The sequence below is a fragment of the Lutjanus erythropterus genome, chromosome 9, assembly GCF_056507025.1.
Source record: "Lutjanus erythropterus isolate fLutEry1 chromosome 9, fLutEry1.hap2, whole genome shotgun sequence".
Taxonomy (NCBI): Eukaryota; Metazoa; Chordata; class Actinopteri; order Lutjaniformes; family Lutjanidae; genus Lutjanus; species Lutjanus erythropterus.
The window spans coordinates 19,783,528-19,803,950 of NC_139325.1; the positions used below are offsets into that span (position 1 = coordinate 19,783,528).

Below are 20,423 nucleotides of genomic sequence, written 5' to 3' on the forward strand. Positions count from 1 at the left end.
ATGGAAATCACCCCAGCAGAAAAATAAACATACATAACAACATAATTAAATAAACACATGCAGCATGTGCTGACTGAGAGCATACTGACAGGGGGGAATTCCAAATGTCAGTATTTGCAATTCAGATTGTTTTTCTCATCCAAGCTGTTGGATGAGTTATTTTCACAGTATGTTTTTTCCAGTCTTTTACTGCATACTGTACATTAAACCCAGCGATCTGGGGAAATGTAACACATGTTTAATGTTTGAGGTGTAGAAGACCTTGAGAGAAAGGAGATAAGAGGACACAAATATCTGAAACTTAGAGGGTCAGGGCACATTACTCTGCCAGACAGACAGATAGACAGAAGGCATGAAGTTTCTGCTTCTTCTGACTCTCTTTGGAGGGGCAGGTATAGTACAGACTTGATAATAAAATATTTGAAAGGTACAGACTCTCATGTTAATATGATCCATAACAGACACAAATATTGACTTGATAACTTTCTCTGTTTTCGTCACTTCATTATTTCTACTTTTTAACAGCTGCAGTTGCCTTGAAGGGAGATGACAAGATTGTTGGAGGTTATGAGTGTCCAAAAAATTCTGTACCCTACCAAGTGTCTCTCTTCACCGGGTATAATTTCTGTGGTGGGACTCTTCTGTCTGACGAGTGGGTGCTCTCTGCTGCTCACTGCAAAACAAAGTAAGAAAGTCACAGTGGTGCAAAAAATAATCAGATAATTTACTTCAGTAAAACTGCTCATGGCTGAATTAAAAACCTTATTTGAGTATAAGTATTTTCAGCAAAATGTACTAACAACAAGTTAACTTTAACAAGTTAAAGTAGTCAAACAGTTTCAGGTGACATTCAACACATGGAAGTGAAAAACATTAGTTTTTATTAACTATTGCATTTGTTTTTAAAGGAGATCACATAAAACAAATTCAATGTGTTAGTTAAAGTCATAGTTCAGAGATACAGTATTGATCCCACCTCTTTTTATCTTGCACTCCAAGGACTAGCTAGGGAATTTACATACATTTTTAGCTAACTAATTATATTTGATGGCAAATGTTAGCAAAACTCTAGCTAACTAGCTAGCTAACCTACATCAATCATTAGCAATGTATAGTTTTGTTAACATTAGCTAACTTATAATTTAATTATCATGGGGAAGCAGCAAGAGTACAAAATTAACTTAAAGATGACTATTTCTTCCAGGTCAAATGTAGAAGTCCGGCTGGGAGAGCATGACATCTGGGAACCTGAGGGGACTGAGCAGCACATTATGTCTGCCAAGTTCATCCGCCACCCTGACTACAACTCCCGCACACAGGACAGCGACATCATGTTGATCAAACTCAGCCGGCCTGCCACTCTGAACGCCTACATACGCCCTGCTATGCTGCCTTCAAAGTGCGCCAGTGACGGGACAGTGTGTCAGATCTCTGGATGGGGCAGTCTTCGCCCCAGTGATGAGGGCTGTAAGTAACACACTGCCAAGTGGATGTTGAAATGTAGAAACAAACTGTGTGGCAATGTTCTCTTTCCATTTTTGTAAATGAAAATAAAACACTGATTCATTCTCTTTTTCTGTCTTTTCCAGCGAGGTTCCCTTATAAGTTGCAGTGCCTGGATGCCCCTCTCCTGAGCGATGACACATGCTTTAATGTATATCCTTTCCAAATCACTGAGAACATGATCTGTGCTGGCTATCTGGAGGGAGGGAAGGACTCCTGTCAGGTAATAATGGAGATCATGGCTCATGTGTCTGTTTCTTGATAGAAAGGGTGCGCCAGTGAAAATGACCTCATCTTTTTTTTTTATCTTCAGGGTGACTCTGGTGGTCCCATGATGTGTGACGGAGAACTCCAGGGTGTTGTGTCTTGGGGGCATGGCTGCGCTCTGAGAAACAAGCCTGGGGTGTACACAAAAGTGTGCAACTACATCTCCTGGATCAAGAACACCATGGCATCTGGCTGAACACCAAAAGACATTAAAATCAACTGAAAAATGTACTGTGTGTACAGTTTTGTTTATACAGGCCTATTTGCAGAGATTAGAAGAAAAATATCAAAAAGGATCTTGTTTCAGAAAACAAATACTAGCTCATCAAATATATCATAATAAAATGCAAACTACTGGTATAGAAAATCTATTTAAATAAAATATTCTATTTAAATAAAGTAATTTGTAGTCTGAAAATCCAAAAATACATTCTGGGTCTAACCTTAACCCCCCCTAAATCATGCATATATCAGGAGAAATTGATACAGCATGAGAGGTGGGCCTCCGTTCATTCCTGTGAACTTTACTCAGTGATGCACCAATCTAAAAAAGTTGCTTTCCATTGTAAAGAAGTGACTCAGAGGAATGCATACCACACATTCTCTATGGGCCGAAGTGGCAAACTAATGGAACGAATGGATCAAATTCTGAGAGTGAAGCAAATAATTTCAAAGCTTGCAGGGTTGCATGGTTTCAACAAGTTATAGCTACTTGATAGTTCAGTTCAAGGGCATGTGTTAGCTAACAGCTCTTTACTTCAGTTGTATTTTAGTGTTATTCAGGAAGCTTGCCTCAGCAGTATCTGATCTTATGTTATCTGGGTGGAAATTTGCATCACAGCAGCTTCTTTCCTCCAGATATTTCTCACACAGGCTGCCCTGTTAGTTGACCTTTACATGTCTATAAATCGTTAAATACGCAGTTCCCTAGTATAGTTTTTATTACAGAGGTCTAGTAGTTATATTTGAAGTCACACACACAAAAAATATTTAATCGAAACCAGGGATTAGAACTGTTTCACCAGAAATGCATCACTACTTTTGGTACCCTGGTGCCCCACTGCATACAGCTGGTGACCTTATTATTTTTTTTTTTTGCTCCTCGTCCCTCTCAGACAGCCTGAGTCTGCCACTGCCAACAGGACGTGTCATGTGATTCACTTGTATTAAGCCAAAGACTGTGATGAGGCTAATTTTATTACAGTTTGTTCTACAGTTTAAACCAGAGATTAAAAATGAGAGAATTGAGAATGAAATTATATACTCAGTAATTTCCGTATTTAAATGTTTTAAATGCACAATTACAAGCTCTTAAAGTACTCTGATACAACTTACATTTTACTTTTTCAGCCCAGTAAAATACAAATGACAAATACTCAAAAGCAATTAAATATGTAATTTAAATAAATTTGATTAACTGGTGTCTATTAGTGTGTCAGTAGAAAGAGAATGACAGCAGGTATGAAGAGAAACACATCTGCCTTTCTCCTCATGTCTTCCCACACACATATACAGTAGTGACAGCTACGGCTCTAACCCAGACGTTACATGACAGTCAAATGACAGACAGGTGTTTTTCTCCACAGGAGTCTAAAACAAGTGTGTCATTAGTATGTGTGTTTGAAATGCCAGTGCTCAGTACTGTAATTCATAGCTTTGGTTAAGCATGACTGTAAATCAAGATGGAAAGTATCAAAGGGTGGGTAACAGATCCAGCTGCCTCCCATGCTGCCACATTATTTGGCTCTACGTACTCTGACTCAGAATGACTCTACAATGAATGGGCAGACATGTTTCCTGCTCGAGGATGCCTCAGTAAAACACAGAAGAGTTGAGGAACAAACCTGACATTTACAGTCAGTCAACAGTAAATCACTGAGGGTAAAAAAATGCTGCGACAGTGCTCTCTGTGGGTAGAAACTATAAAACATGTTGCACACTCTGGCCACACTCCATAATCACTGATTATAGTGCACTGCTACATATGTGGTAATTAGACTGTTGACTATCTAGAAACTTTTTTAGCTGTAGCTCATCAAAACTATATGAAGATGATTTGTTCTAATCAGAATTCATCAAAACTAGGTTTAAAATGAGTAAATCCAGATTTAAAAATAGTTCTGCTGCATAACATATCCTATATATCTAGATAAATATGTATATATATGTATGTCTATGTATGTATACATATATACACACATATGTATATATGTATATATATATATATATATATATATATATTTATATATATATATATATATATATATATATATATATATATATATATATATATATATATATATATATTGTATATGCATATTTATTATTCAATAGAGCACAACTTACTTTTATACAAAATATAAACTTTCAGCTGTTGTGCATTCTTTTAAAAAAAGTTGCATTGTATGCTAGCTAAGCTAGCTAAGCTAACAAAATGTCACTTTATTTACCATTGAGCTAAAAAGATTAACAAAATGTAAACAGTGATACATTTTGTTAATCTTTTTAGCTATTAGTAAAAAAAAAAGAAAAAAGATGTAGTTTAAAAATGAATCCAGTCTATGAGATTACACATGCAGTTTCATGATATACTGGCTCAGCCTTAATGTTACTGTTAGTGCAGTTTGTATTTGGTGTACTGGTGGATGTTATCAAGCAGTTTTGAGCGCTTGAAGGCGTGACTAATTCCCATCTGGAGACACCGCTCTATGACCTTTTTGTGGACGGGCACAAACTGGTAATCAAGGAGCATCAGGTGCACATATGAGAATGCTCCATCGCAAAATCCCCAAATGATTTAAGTGGATTTTGGTTGCTTGGGTGTGGCAGAAAAGTGAGTCACCAGGCATTTGCTTGACCGCTGAATAAAGACCTAACGAGGTTTCCGAGGACTCATACACTATGCACAATAAATAGCTCCGTCTCTATGAAGCATGCTGGATGCTGCACCTTTTTTTTTTTTTTTTTTGAAAACATGGTTTTGGATAGGATGTTGCTTCTGGCAACACAGATGTCGGTGTTTTGAATCCTACAGAATTCCACAAACCATATTTACAAGCTGCTTAGAAGCTATGGCAGCTTGCTAAAAGAGTCCTCTTTCTGCTGTGTCCTTTACAGAACATGCTCTTGATGTGGTCACAGACTAATGCAGTTTATCCCACAGCCAGGGACATGTCAGACAAAACCAGCAGTTTAGCCTTGACCTTTGCATAAAAACTGAGCTATAAAAAGGAAATAGAAGCAAAGGAAACTGAGTAATCATTTAATAGTATGTGAAAAGATTCAATAAAATACCTCACACGGGCATATAAAGAGTATTTAATGGAAAAAAGACAGTATATTGGAAATGATTATAATATAATTACAAGCAAAATTAATCTATATCTACAGGAAATAATCTTTTCAAAACTCATCCAACTTCCTGCAGTTATTGTGTTCACAATTTGGGTTAATTGTACAGTTGGTATGTACTTATTATTATATAATGAATATAAATGAATCCATAAACTATCTCACTGAGTTAGGGGTTGTCAGTGTCCTCAAGGAGTCCCTTAAGAAAAATGGTTGGGAACCATCTCACAGTAGAGCACTGCAGTAAACACTGACAGGCACATGCAGTCCAGGATTCTCACGAACCAGCATGTCAAACGTGAGGCTGCATTTACAAAACAACATTATCTACAGCACAGTAATGTAAAACATGTTAATGAAAACATACAGATCTCACGGAGAACCCACACATATAATAACAGCATGTCCAAGTCAGGCCAGCTCCCTGTCCCTACAAACACACATCGACCGGCACAGCCTCCATACATGACATCAGCTGTTTGGTGGCTTCTATTTGGGACCGACATGAAGCGTGTTGACGGCTCGGGCCAGCTCCTGTGGCTAAGGGTGGGGACCCTCATGAGCGGTCAACAGATTTCCCTATAAAGAAACTCTCAAGGGATGTAATCATGGTTAAGTTAGGACGGTGGCAGCAACTCAGTGAACCAGAAGGGGACAGCTTTAGTCCTCTGAAGTCAGAGATTAGCGGAAGAGAGCAAAGACAAAACTTCCTTCTGCTCCTCTCCTAGTACACTTCACAACTGAAAAGACCTCCTCCACCCCCCCACACTTGCTACTACTTTACCACTGCTTTGGTTTTTTTGACTTTTGCAGTTTCAGATAGAAGCCAGCAGAGGGCAGCGTCCAACTTGTGCAGCCAACCAACTTCATTGCAGCTTCTGGGCTTACTTATTTTCTCTGTCTCCAGGTTATTAATGTGTTCGGATACCTCTGCATTCAAACAGAATAGCTTCTGTAACTAGCTAAATGTCTGTATCTACTGGTTGGGAAATAAGTAAATAAATAAATAAATCAATAAACAAATAATTAAATTAAAAAAAGCTAAAATAAAATAAAATAAAATAAACGTTAATGTGACTGAATTTCTCTACATTCTGCACTAAGCACACTGCCAAGACAGAAAAACTAATGACTGCAGTTTTTTCAGTATGTGTATACAAATACCTGTACACATCTACCCAGTTGGGGAAACACAATTAAAATTAATAAAATAAAATAAAAATAACACTAAATAACTCAGATTAAAATAGAAACACAAATAAAATGAAAATAAAATTTAATTTAATAGGTCTGAGGTAGGTTTACTTTGGAAAATCATGGTCGAGATAAGATAAACCTCAGAATACGCGACCTCAGAAGTCCTTCTAGATGTTCCAAACAGAATCATGACACTTGGTCAATTTTACTGAAAGTTAAAATAATAAGAACACGTGCAAAGACGTGGTCAAACATCGCTCTCCACTGTGCTTTTTTTCGAAGCTCCGATCTTGTTTTTTTTTTTTTTTTTTTTTTTCAGTCTAGTAGGAGGTCACACAAACTTTAAGATCTCTATGGCGAAAGACAAAACAAAGCAGCCGAGTGCACCCCGCTAACTGAGGTCCTCCTCTTCAGCCAGCGGGACCACCGCCTTCTACTCCTGACGCACGGCTGACTCAGTCATTGATAATTCCCATGGCCCCATCCCGACTTCAACCTGAGAGTTATAAAGCGAAGGAACTTCACGCCGAGTCGCCAGACAAGACAAACATCTCCTCCAACAAACAAAATTTACAGCCAGGGGAAGTTGACAACAGGTATAGTTAAAAATAAATAACTTTGTTTTTATTTAACTTTCATGCTCCTGTTTTGCTGATGAATTACTTGTAAACTCATAAATAGAATGCAATCGTATTTTAATCGCTATATTACCATTTAAATGAAACAAAAATAATTTCTGTGAAATCATCATCATTTTTTTATGATTTAAAAAAAAAGTTTAAATGAAAACAGATATCAGATTTCTGTCACAGGTAAGATGTCTGATGCGTCTACATGTGACCTTTATGTTAACTTTTTTATTTATTATTCTATTAAATTGATTAGCACAGGTGATACATCATGCTTTGTATGGAGATTTGTTTTTTGGCCAGCTGTTTTCTCTCAGAATAGACTTTTTTTCTGTGTGTGTGGGATGATTAAATATAGCTTGTAGCTAACCTGCAGTGTTTTTTTTTTTTTTAATTACATTTCTGAAAGATTATTTCATATTCTTAAATATTTTAAATAGGATATAATTGAACATATTTAAATAAGTAAAAAAGGTAAGATGTGTTTAGCCGTATCAGTCTAATTGGTATTGGCATATATGTTGTCTGATATGTGCTGATACGAAAACCTTGTTTGTTACAGAACATAAAGCCTTACATAATGGAGATGCACATGTTTTTTTTATATATACATTTTATAGGCAGTATTTTATGTATATTTGATCCTTTATAGCCCACAGAAATCCAGTTTGTTTACAATAGGGCAGAGTTGTCAGTGGGGGTTTAAGGTAATATTGATACACTTGAGTATCAATATTATGTCTTGCTATACTGTACTGATGTCAAAACACTGTACGGTAATATTGCAATACATACAAAGATTGCATGAAAACTTTTTAAACTCAGATTTTATGCGTATGGTTGCTTGTTCTTTATACTATGACAGTTTTGCTAACATTAGAATAAAAAGTGGCAATTTATCCTCTTGCTTGCTATATGGCAATATATCACAATATTTGAATCTGAACCCTTTTATCGTGGTAGGCCACATTCTTGCCAGTACACAGCCCTAGTTGTCAGTGATATACATTCTTGGATTAACACAACATTCTAAAAAATAGGCTGGAGCTTATAGGTTTTTGTATGCCTGGCAGCTGTAGTATTTTCCAACTTGTATAGCTTGTTAACATGTCTTACAACTATCTATAAAACAACTAATTCCATTTAATACACCCTTTTTTTTTTCCCAAACCGCAGTTTGGAGTGTCTGTGTACATTTTTAGCATGACCAGTGCCAGAATTACTCCTTCAAGCCATACTAACATGTAGTGTCTCTGTGTCTCTCAGATAAAGAAACACAATGGAGCTGAAACCGTTACTGAAGAAGCTGGGTTCAATAATCCGTGCCATCTTCACCTTCCTCTTCGCTCTGCTGGTCCTGGGCGTGATGGTGTGGGCCTACGTGAAGGGTTTCCAGCTGGTCACCTCCATGTACGGGATCATCTCCTTTGGCTTTTACGGACTGCTCCTCTCGCTCCATGTGCTGGTCCAGAGCTTCTTCGCCTTTGTGGAGCACCGGCGAATGAAAGCTCGCACAGACCCATGCACCTTCACCAAAACCATCGGCTTCACGATATCGGCTTACCAGGAGGACCCCGTCTATCTCAGAGAGTGCCTGAATTCCATCAGGGCCCTCAAGTATCCGCCTGAGCTGCTGCGTATCATCATGGTGATAGACGGGAACAACGATGATGACCGATACATGATGGACATGTTCAGAGAGGTGTTTGCTGACCAAGACCCTGGCTGTTACGTGTGGAGGAACAACTACCACACATGGGACCCCACCCAGGCTCAGCAGGATGTGGAGTTGGCTTCAGAAATGGGCCCAGGAGGCGATGCTGATTATATAATAGGAGAAGATCCACAGAGGAAAGAGGTAGAGCACCTTATCCAGAGCAAAAGGTGTGTCTGCATCATGCAGAAGTGGGGCGGCAAGCGGGAAGTGATGTACACAGCGTTTAAAGCACTCGGGTCATCAGTTGACTACATACAGGTATCTATTTTTCCTTCATTTTGTCACTTAAGATAATTTTATAAAAAGAAAATGTCAGTGTTCACGACATGACTTGCTTTCACCTTCCCCAGGTGTGTGATTCGGATACTAAGCTGGACCCTCTGGCCACAGTGGAGCTGTGCAAAGTGTTGGAGAGCAACCCTAAGTACGGTGCTGTGGGTGGAGATGTGATGATCCTCAACCTGAAAGAATCCTACATCAGCTTCATGAGCAGTTTGAGGTACTGGATGGCTTTCAACATCGAGAGGGCCTGCCAGTCCTTTTTCAACTGTGTATCCTGCATAAGTGGTCCTTTAGGTAAGATTTTTTTTTTAATATGTCAAATAGGGCTGTTCCGATATGATACAGTAATTTATTAACTCAGAAACAGGACATCTCCAGTGGCATGCAGTGTCAGTCATGGCTTTAAGGCACAGTTGTTATCTCATTGTAACTAATATTTCTGTCTTTTTGTGGTTTCTTGAATTCCTCCATGAAGGTCTGTACAGGAATGATCTCCTCCAACAGTTTCTGGAGTCCTGGTACAATCAGAAGTTTTTGGGAACTCATTGCACATTTGGTGATGACAGACATCTTACCAACCGAATGCTGAGCATGGGCTATGCTACCAAGTAAGTGGCTTGTCAGTGTTGTGCACAGAAATGACATTGGTATCTTGATGGTGTAATCTTGGCTGTACTCAGTAGGTGATTTGTTCATTTTAAACAGGGATATAGCTCAATGGGAGCATCCTGGTGATGAGAGGACTGTTTTTGTTTAAATACAGTAGCCCATATAGTTTAGAGAATATTATAGATCCTAGGCAAAACTGACAGAAAGGTGGGTCTGAAAGAAGAAGATACAATTGACCACGTCTAAGTTCCCACCCGTGCTCTGTGTTCCAACAGCTGAGCAAACTTTGCACCCAGTGGAAGTGTTTCCTGCTATGTGCTCATCTGTGTTGAAAAGAAAAGAAAATTTTGAATTTGGTTAAAAGATTTTGCCTGTAAAAGTGACATATCTAGCCACATTTTAAGCTGTCTAACTAGTTAGCTAACTAGCAAGCAGACAATTGATGTAGATTAGCTATAGCTGGTTAGATAGTATTTTGCTAACATTAGCTATCAGATGTAACTGCCTAGCTAATTAGCTAGCATTCTGCGAACAGCGATCATATGTTTTGTTTTCATGCTTTTATCAGAAGTTTACAGAATATTAGCAAACTTTATTATTAATTATCTTATGTGCTAAGCTTGTTTATGTTGAAAAGAAAACCAGATTTTGGATATGATTAAAAGATGTGGTTTGGGAACCTGTAAAAGCGATATAGTCACATCTTAGGTTAGCTCATGTTGGCAAAACCTCTGATAAAAATATAAAAACAAAACATATGATTTCTGTTAGCAAAATGCTAGCTAACTAGCTAGTTAATAACATCTACCTACATCTGATGGCTAATATTAGCAAAACACTAGTTAATCTACACTAATTGTTAGCCAGAGTTTTGCCAACATTAGCTAACTTAAGACGTGATTATTTATATATTGTTTTCATAGGTCCCCCAGCAACATCTTTCAACCACCTTCATGATTTGGTTATCTTTTCAACATAGATGAGTCTAGCACATAGCATATCTGAGTACAGGAACCAGGAAAGGAGAAAGTTGACCGCAGTTCTGCCCAGTGCCAAGCTGGTTCAACTGTTATTGGAATACAGAGCAAAAAGGGACGTGACTTAGGGAGGACCAATTACAAAGCTGTCTGCTATTTCAGCACTACAGACAGCTCCATGGATTTATCTATACACAACACAGTAGGCGACTGATATTTCAGAGCCAAGGTCTGGGCCGCAGATTCTAACTTGCACAAACTTCAGTCAGATAAAGGACCAGTGAGTCAAGCAGAATGAACTAGCATATTCATCTGAACAACCCCTCTGCTCCTGCACTCTCTCTGCTACTCGTGAGTGGAGAAGGGGGGTTGCAGGTTAACAAGGGGGATGCACTTTTGTCATTTTGCTAACAAGGGTGGCATCCATCCTCATACCTCAGACTGTCTACTAGCTGTACTAATAATGACAATTTCATCGATGTGTTGTTTTCATTTTCTGTAGATACACAGCCCGCTCCAAATGCTACACAGAGACCCCCGGTCAGTTCCTGCGTTGGCTCAACCAACAGACTCGCTGGACAAAGTCTTACTTCCGTGAGTGGCTCTACAACGCAATGTGGTGGCACAAGCACCACCTGTGGATGACTTATGAGTCCATCGTCTCAGGTATTTTCCCCTTCTTTGTCACTGCCACCATCATCCAGCTGTTTTGGACAGGCACACTGTGGGACCTCCTCTGGATCCTGTGCTGCATCCAGCTGATCGGGCTGGTGAAGGCGGCTTACGCTTGCATCCTGCGCAGAGACATGGTGATGGTGTTCATGTCTCTTTACTCGGCTCTGTACATGACCAGCTTGCTGCCTGCAAAGTACTTTGCCATCATCACCATGAACAAGAGCAGCTGGGGAACATCTGGCAGGCGCAAGATTGTAGGGAACTACATACCCCTCCTCCCTCTGTCGGTGTGGGCAGCCATCTTATTAGGTGGGCTTGGTTACACAATCTACAAAGAGAGTCAACTGGACTGGTCAACTCCAGCCAAGATAATGGAGACTGAGTTTCTTGTTTTTGGCTGTATGGCCTATGTGTGCTACTGGCTGACCATGATGTTCCTTTACTGGGCGTGGTTCCGCAGGCTATGTAGGAAACGCTCCCAAAGTTACAAAGTGAGTGTGTAGGTCCTAAGTGAAGAACTATGTGAAGGAAGATAATTTATTTGAATTCAACCATAGACCTTATTTTTATTTAGTCTATTTCATTTATTTATTTTGTCTCAATTTTTCATAACTGGTGGACAGGAGCTTTTCACGCAGCTGCTCAACCAACTAAATATTGGTAATATTAATGAAATGGATATCTTCTATAAAAGAATATCACTAATATAGAGGACAAATTAATGATTCATGTGGAGATGTTGTTGCACATGTAAATGAAACTGTACTGAGGGCTTTTGGGCCCACGCACATCTCAGGTTTCTGTTGGTCATATTATGATGACAGAGATGGCCTTTGTGATATTTAAAGATGGGAAAAGTGCTATTTATGAACAATTATTTTATAAGGGTGTGGGTAATGGATCTTGGGTTATGTGTACGTAGATTATATAAACAATACAAAGAACTCCACTTACGGACACTCGACTGTGTCAGTTTAATGACCGTTACTTCACCGCTATTGTTGTGATTGCACTGGATCCTGTATGGAGCTCACTGCAGCGTTGCAGACCTACTTGAAAAAGCAGAAAATGGCAGATATATTATTGCACATCAGAAATAACGTGCAAGCAGATTTAAAGAAACAAAATCAAAACCGTACCTCCATTTGAAAAATGAAAACTACACAATGATAAAGTCGCTGTAGCTGAGGACCAAAACATGGAGTCATACTGAAACCTGAAATGATGCTGACTGATGTTGCTTTGAATTATATTTTATCTAGTTCCTGTACCTACTCTTCTGATAGTATGGATGTGCTGTGTGATATGCACTTTGTTCAATTTCATATTCCAGATGAAGACTGACAAAAATCATGCACATATATACTGTATATGTATACATATTCTAAGCAGTATGCTTATTGTTAAGACTGGAAATTGTCTGAAAATGTGAAAAAATGAAGGTTTTGGGAACTTGTACAGAAGTGAAAAAATAAAATATTTTTTTAATGTGTACCATGCTGTTTTCTTTGGGTCTAAATCACATTATTTACAGAGCACAACAGAAAATTTGATTTGGCAAATCACTACCATCACAAAGGGGAACATTATACATAGTACAGTATATAGCTGACACACTGATTGCAAGGCAAAATATAACATGGCCTCAAACTAAGCTTCATGCTACATAGTTGTGACCCTATTACAACAACCTCCTAATTCACTCATTATATCTTAATTGTTCTATAACCATGGTTATTAGAGCTAGGACCTAGTTTGGAAAAAAGCCATGACGGAAGAACAGTTTCTAAGTCAATGCTCCTATCCTATTCCTCGGACAGGAAAAGTATATTAGAAAAGCATCCTAACATCCCAAAATCTTGAATAGGAAAAGTGTTCCTAATTTCTATTTTCTCCACTTGCTAGCTAGCTGACAATTTATGTAGATTAGCTATAGCTGGTTAGCTAGTGTTTTGTTAACATTAGCTATCAGATGCAATTACCTTGCTAATTAGCTAGCTATTTAGCTAGCATTCTGCTAACAGCTATAAGATGTAACTACCTAGCAGTAGTAGCTAACTTACACACTAACTGGTAATGGTAGTGTTGCCCAGTGGGAGCTAGCGGTAGTGTTAGCTTACCTGTCTTGAATGTATGTCAGCATTGTTTTTACTCCATATTTTTTGTGAGTTTGATATATGTTTCAGTGTGTTTCTCTCAAGGTTAATTGCCCATTTTTTTTCTGTAGGGTTTGCTGGTGGGATACAGTCTCACAGAATAGGTGGTTAGTTGTGTATATCTGGATTTACTTGTCAGTGAATATGAACTTTAAGTATAATAGGCTACTGTACATTTTCATACCTACTTTTCCCCCCTTGTTATCTATAGGTGAGCAGAAAAATCCTAGTTTGCATAAATCACAACTAATGATAACTAGTTAGTATCACTCATGGAATTCCCAATGAAAGAATTAGGTGATTTCTATTTTGTCAGAAAAAACAAAGGTTCAGTGATCAAATGATTAATAAGTTGTGTGAAAAAATTCTCCCACAGCTTAATTCAAATAAACTGTAAAAATCCACTCACACAAAACTGAAAATAAGGCATTTTTTAGCCAATAAAAAAAAAATCCCAATCTCGTTTTATCTGCCAGTCTTGTAGCCTTTTTTCTTTCTTTTTAACTCTTAATTATTTACTTGAGTTTTGGGTGTTACGTACATTCTGTTTTTAGAGGTTATGGTATTGTGATTTGTGTCATGTTGTGATGTGAGTAAATTCAAATGCTGTAAAAATTAATTATTTAATATATGGGAACATTTTATTCCTTAAAGTGTTTATACTTTACAATAACATTTATAAAGAGATAAATATTCCATGAGGGATTGAAACTATTGCATCTCTTGTGATTTGAGGGAACTGAATATTATGTAGCGTTAGTCAAACAGGCTCAATATTAGTATGACTTAGGCATAAAGGATCTACACATTCTGATGTTAGGTGTGAACAAGGTGGAACCTGTATGTTAACAATTACAGTTGTACAGGATTGCAACTCAAAATAAGGATTAAATACACGATGAGAGACAAAGTTCTTTAATATGATTATATAATATTATATATCAAGAGTTCATGGACATACACAAACATCATGACATTTAACTTCTGTTCTTCGCTGTTCTAATTCGTTTTATTTGACCAGAATCCATGCAATTTCCCAACAACAACAATAATGATAATAGGTTTTAATTATGTTGCACCTTTAATATACAGAATATAGCTCAACAGACTCTACAAAATAATTAAAATCAATCAGGGAAGAGGAGGAAAGTAAACTAATAAATAGTTTTTAAAAAAAGACAACATTTTTGAGCTTTTTAATGGTCAAGTGAGATTTACAGCATTTATTGGCAGAATATGAATATGGAATATAATGTTCAGAAGTTTGTTTTCATTAGTGTATAATCAGAATCATTGTGTTGTCATTACCATAGAATGAGACATTTAGATGTGTTTATAAGTACAGTGGTCCTCTTCTGCAGAGTCTGCCATGTTTCACCACCCAGTAGACCAGAAAGGACAAACCAAACACTGGAAGAGAAGAGAAAAAATGGCGGACAGGACAGCAACAACTTTTGGTGGAATCCATATGCATCATGTTATAAACAGATACAGATATAAAAACAGGTCACGACGCAAAAGAAAGAAATCTTCAAAAGTAGACATCCTAAAACAGGAGGACCACAGGAAAAGCTAGAAGACACCACCGTTATAACGCTACAGATTGGCCAATAATGCCTGCCATAAGTCAAAAGAAAAAGTTTTACTCTGGGTAATGGTAGTTTTGACATGCTAATGTTAAGCCTAGCTAATCCTAATGATTTAAAGATACAGCCTACCTCCAGCTTACATATCAACAAACGCTATGATGTGGGCTTCAGAATGAAACACTGCCTTTTGTGTTTATTTCTTGTGGTGACCATGTCTGTGAACAAACTGAATGAGACAGCAGAGAGCAGGACAGGGGGGAGGACGAGAGATGAGACAGTCAGCTGCAGCTGACCAACTCTGTGGTGATGGCACTGAACAAACAAAACCAAAATCTCCAAGCTGAAGAAAAAAAAGTTGCTTTAAATTAGAGTCTTAAAGCTTCAGCAAGACAAACTGAAGTTGAAGATGTAGTTAATGGAAGCGTTAATGTGTTATGTACTTTTAATACCTTAAAGTTTCTGTAAGAGAGAGAGACATTTAAACAAGAATTTAATGGGACTGCAGTGATATATTTGTTTTTGTTGTGTTATTTGAGAAATTTCATCTGCCAGTGCTTAACTGCCCATTGTTTTGGTTTTAACGGAGTAATTATTTATTAATTAATCTAAAATGTATTGAATGAATACTAAATGTTTAAAAAAATGTTCTTTCAATCATCAGTGCAACCATACTGTCCACATCTTCCTCAAGTCCATATACACTTAAGTTTTAGCACACAGGATGGCACAGAGATTGATGCCGCTTTGTTAGCATAATTGCTAGCAAAGGCAACGTCTACCTGTCTCAGAGCTTTGAAGAGAATCTTTATTGACACCTGTCAAGAGCCAGAATTTTCGCTGGTGCTGACAGGCCATTTTATTTTATATCCTACATGAACTGTCCCAGCACTCAGGTCCTAGCTTGATGATCGGACTGTGCACTGTGAGCACATAAATTGTATGCTTTGGTTTTACATCACAGACAATTTACTCATGCAGCAGAGGTTGGAAATAAATACCAACATTTTTAAAATCATACAGTGTATTGCAAGGTTAAGGCATCCTCATCTGTGGTTCTTATGATACTGAGAATCTCTCAGCTCCCCTGCTGCTCAGCAGCTGTTGTGTAATAACAGCAGACGTTGACTAGATGACCACAAGACCACTGGCATCATCATCAACAGACACTATCTGCCTGACCATCCACCAGATAGCCAGTGAGTCAAGGCTCCTGATTGCGGTTTTAATAACTGTAGTTTGGCAGACAGGAATATTTTCTCACATGAGTAAAAGTGTCTGGATTTCCTCAAGAGCAGCTTCAACATTACTCATCAGAGTTTCACAGTGATATCGCGTGTTTGGTCTCTAATAGCAACACATCAGCCGTGCATATTCTGTCCAAACTGTAATCTGTGGATCTCAAAGCTCTGTGATTTACTACGAAACTCATTTTCTGTGCAGTTAAAGAGCCTTAATGAGTCAGTGAAATGAAGAAATGGAAAAAAAAATTTGGAGCAAACCAAGTGTCTGACGAAGGCAAACATCACTTCCCCTCATGTCTGTTTTCAATTAGCCTGCCCTCCCCACCCTGTCTGGGCCTCCCTCCCTGACATCAGGAAGCAGGAACAGTTTCAGCTGGCACACATGTTGGGCCGCACGTTTGATCTGTTGGGAAGGAGAAGTACAGACCACAATGTGTTGTGCCGCCTTCAGCTGCAAAGTCTTTTTTTGGTGTCATTCCATCAGAGCGGCTCACATTGTGTTGGTGGAGGCAGTGATGTACAGAGGATTTTTCAAAACTGTGTAAACTCATCCAGAGCATGTGAAAACCACGCTGGTTTTGATTAAGGCTTAATACGTCATTTTGTTGGTACATAGATGATTGCCAACACTGTGGTAGATAAGAGGAAATGAGTACTACAATGCTTCCAATATATCATTATTTATAATTACATGTTTTTGCTCTACACAACAACACAACAAAACAATATCATGCAAGTTTGTTTTCACTTTTTTGTTGTTGTGGCTTGTGGTTGCTTTTACCAATCTGGTATTTTCCACTCAAGATTTATGGTCTACTTTTTATTATTTTCCTTTTACTCCTTTCTGTATTGGAAAAAAGAGAAAAATAAATTCAAATTGGGCAGAGAGGTGAGAATGAACCAATATAAAGAGTAAGAATGGAGCACTCGCTTAGATCATTTAGTTATTTTTGGCACACAGTTCTTGGACAAATTAAGCTGAGGGTGTTCCCCCAGCAGCTTTTATCTGACGACCTCAGGTTCAGCTGCAGCCTTGCACACTCATACTGGTGGAGCTGCCATCATTTACTGGAACTAACGCAAAAAAACATAGTTTGACGCTGCATACCAGTGGAGGCCAATCAGAGCCCACAACTCTCCCCAAACTTCTTTAGAGCAATCAGTGAAAAAAAAATGTCAGTGAAACTGTAGCTACCCTTTGGGATTGTCAGTCATATTTTACACTGGAACTTCATGACAATGAGCGTCATTTCCCAAAGTTTGTCAGTATCGTTTCAGTGTCTGAAATATTAGCGATTACAGTCACACTTTATTTTATGTTCTTTATTACACAGTAGTTATACCCTACTTAGATGCCTAATCTATACTATATACAATATGTAATTTTACTTTATTTTACAGTACAGTTTGGTTTTGTCCTTAATTACCTAATTCTAATAAATGTCTAATAAAGAGTCTAATATTGTCTAGTAAACACATTATTTCTAGTTTTACTCTAATTTGTTACAAAGTGTAGCTTGTTACGTCTTCTTACTGTACTGTAAAATAAAGTGCGACTGAATTTATTAAGTTCAACCCCTTTTGGGGTGAATGTGTCATTCTTTAAATGTGTGAATTCACTACACAGATGAGATATATTATTAGGCAAGGCGAGGCAATTTTATTTATATAGCACCATTCATACACAAGGCAATTCAAGGTGATTTACAGAACTTGAAAATGCATTAAAATAGAAACATTAAAAGAACATTAAAATTGCGTTTGAGATAATTAAAAACAAAAGCTAAAAGCAGGACAATAAATAGTTTAAAACATTACAGAAAATGCATTTAAAAAAAGAAGCAAACATAAAACAAAAGCACCAGCAGACAAATATGAAAACAATAGCTACAGATTATTATTATAAGTTATGTATCTACTTCACTGGTAAGTTGCAGTAAACAGTAATGTTTTAAGCCCTGATTTAAATGAGCCGATCTGACCTCAGATGTTCTGGAAGTTTGTTTCACAGGTGGGGAGCACAGAAACTAAAGGCTGCTTCACCTTGTTTGGTTTTGATCCTGAGAACACTGAGTAAACCTGTTCCAGATGATCTGAGGGGTCTTGGTGCTTCATAACGTATAAGCAAATCAGAGATATATTTCCTGATATATATATTTATTTATTACCTAAATGTCTAGCACTATCGTATAAAGAAATAAATTTTATAATTATACCAGTCAGTGTTTATTTAATTAAAAAAAAATCCAGAACGGAGCAGCTATTTTTCTGAGTTGTAATCAAAATAAGATAATTTCTAGATACACCCAAAGGATGGAAACACAAGGGTAACGATTATGTCACACATATTTGCCAAAGGTCAACTAACTGATGAGGTCAATTGACATAATAGCAGTTCCTACAAAAGAACAGTTTATTTGCAACGTTTAAGTGTTGTCAAATTATGATAAAGTGGTACTGTATTGCACAAGCAAATAAAGTATTTGTTGATCGTTTCCTTGGATTGTGATGGGTGTACAACATGAATGAAGCTCCAAACAGGTCAAAGTTACAGGATAAGAAAGGGAATTACACCTTTTACACCCACAAGTTTCTGAAAGAAAGGAAAGATTTATGGCTCAGTCAATAATAAGATTTGCTGAAAGAGCTTTATTGACGCATAACCTAAATGATGTTTTATGTAACATTGACTGCTCAGATAGGGACAGTGAGTCAGGGTCCACAAGAGAGAAAACATGTCTAGAAGTCTAGAAGCAGCATACAGCGTCAGGCCAAGTGACCGAATATAGTCCACAAGAAACCGCAAGAATCATTCAGATACGGTTTAACATCCATACAGTTTACATTTCCTGCTGTAAGGTTTGTAACAATGCATCACTGGTTGCTTTGGCAACTAAGCAACGCATTGGAAAAAAATACAAGCAATCTGCCCAAGAAATGACAAGTTGAGTGTTGAGTCATGTCTGACTATATTTAGATACTCCACAAGTGCTTTATAAGACTCGCACATCCCAGTCAGCCCTCACATTGTGTTCTCTCCACCAACAAGACATCACTCAGTTAAGGAGAACTACTGCAGGTTTCTCAAACAGTCAGAAGAACTAAAGTTATTTTACCTGTTTTATAGACAAGCAGATTCTTATTATGTTACTTACTTTTCATCTAGTTTGAATAACCTCGGGGTCATCAAAAAATAAACCCCCTTTATTGAGTTATTGCAGAATAGGACTTTTAGGGAAGACTAGGCAGTTAAAGGTGAAGGAAAAATTAAAAATAAAATTGTTTTGAATATTACGATAAAATCATCCGTAAAAAGTTTTGTTGTCAGGTCTTTTATTTGAATATTTAGAAAATAAATTAGAATTAGCATTTTTTTTGTTTCCACCCTGTTTTGTTGGAAACATTGATAATTACATCATCAACATTTTAAACTAATGGTGCATAAAATATGATTTATTGGTATTTTATTGATATGTTATTGTCAATGAAGATTGATGACAAGCTGTCATGTTAAATTTTGGTCTACAACATTTGGTCAACACTGCTTCTTGGTTAAGGCAGCAGGGATGTGGAGTTCGTTACCACTAAGTATTAGAACGTGTTGTACTTTTAAATATTTTAAAGCTAGTTTGAATGACAATCAGGTCTGTAGGTATTAAGCTAAAAGACACTTACAGCCAGTATTGGTATTGAGTATTTGGTTAGTACTTTCTAGTACTGATGTACTTTCTTTCTTTCTTTCTTACATTCTTTCATTTTTGTTCCTCATAGCGTTAGGAGGGTGTTGTGGAGGGTGTCTACTTTTTTAGTAGATCTTTTATCTCTGTAAAATGCACTTTAGTGGCAGTTTTCACCCAATAATATCATAATTATATTGATAATACAATGCAATCAATATGGTAGAACCTAAAACACTCCAACATTGATAAAGTATTAGTACGATAATCAAGTTAATGACCATAAAGTGAAGACTGTTGTGTTTTTACATTTCATCCTTCTTTAATCCTTCTTGTATATCCGACATAAGTCAAGGTAACAATTTAAAGGTTAAGATGCAAATTGTAAGTCTGCAATACTATGTTACTATGTTATTACACCGGTAATATTTTCTGTCAGGCGCCATGGCTACCATCGATGACAATGAAGTCATGCCCTCTGTATTTTTTAGTAATTTGGGGGTTTTAGTATTCAGTTTAAAGGAGCTTATTTATAGCATGGGCTGGGTGAATA

The 20,423-nt window shown here is 37.4% G+C and overlaps 2 protein-coding genes across 2 annotated transcripts; both read left to right on the top strand.

The window, feature by feature from the left end:
• The first annotated feature begins 282 nt into the window (after positions 1–282).
• LOC146321310 (trypsin-3-like) lies at positions 283–2,047 on the top strand. The gene is made up of 5 exons (XM_084726432.1): positions 283–392; positions 526–685; positions 1,205–1,467; positions 1,590–1,726; positions 1,817–2,047. The coding sequence occupies exons 1-5, from the start codon at positions 353–355 to the stop codon at positions 1,964–1,966; spliced, it is 750 nt and encodes a 249-aa protein (XP_084582558.1). The 5' UTR covers positions 283–352; the 3' UTR covers positions 1,967–2,047.
• Positions 2,048–6,884: 4,837 nt separating this feature from the next.
• Positions 6,885–12,668, top strand: has1 (hyaluronan synthase 1). The gene is made up of 5 exons (XM_084726408.1): positions 6,885–6,914; positions 8,214–8,922; positions 9,015–9,240; positions 9,422–9,554; positions 11,035–12,668. Exons 2-5 carry the CDS (start codon positions 8,227–8,229, stop codon positions 11,708–11,710), a joined length of 1,731 nt encoding a protein of 576 aa, XP_084582534.1. The 5' UTR covers positions 6,885–6,914; positions 8,214–8,226; the 3' UTR covers positions 11,711–12,668.
• Positions 12,669–20,423: the final 7,755 nt, after the last annotated feature.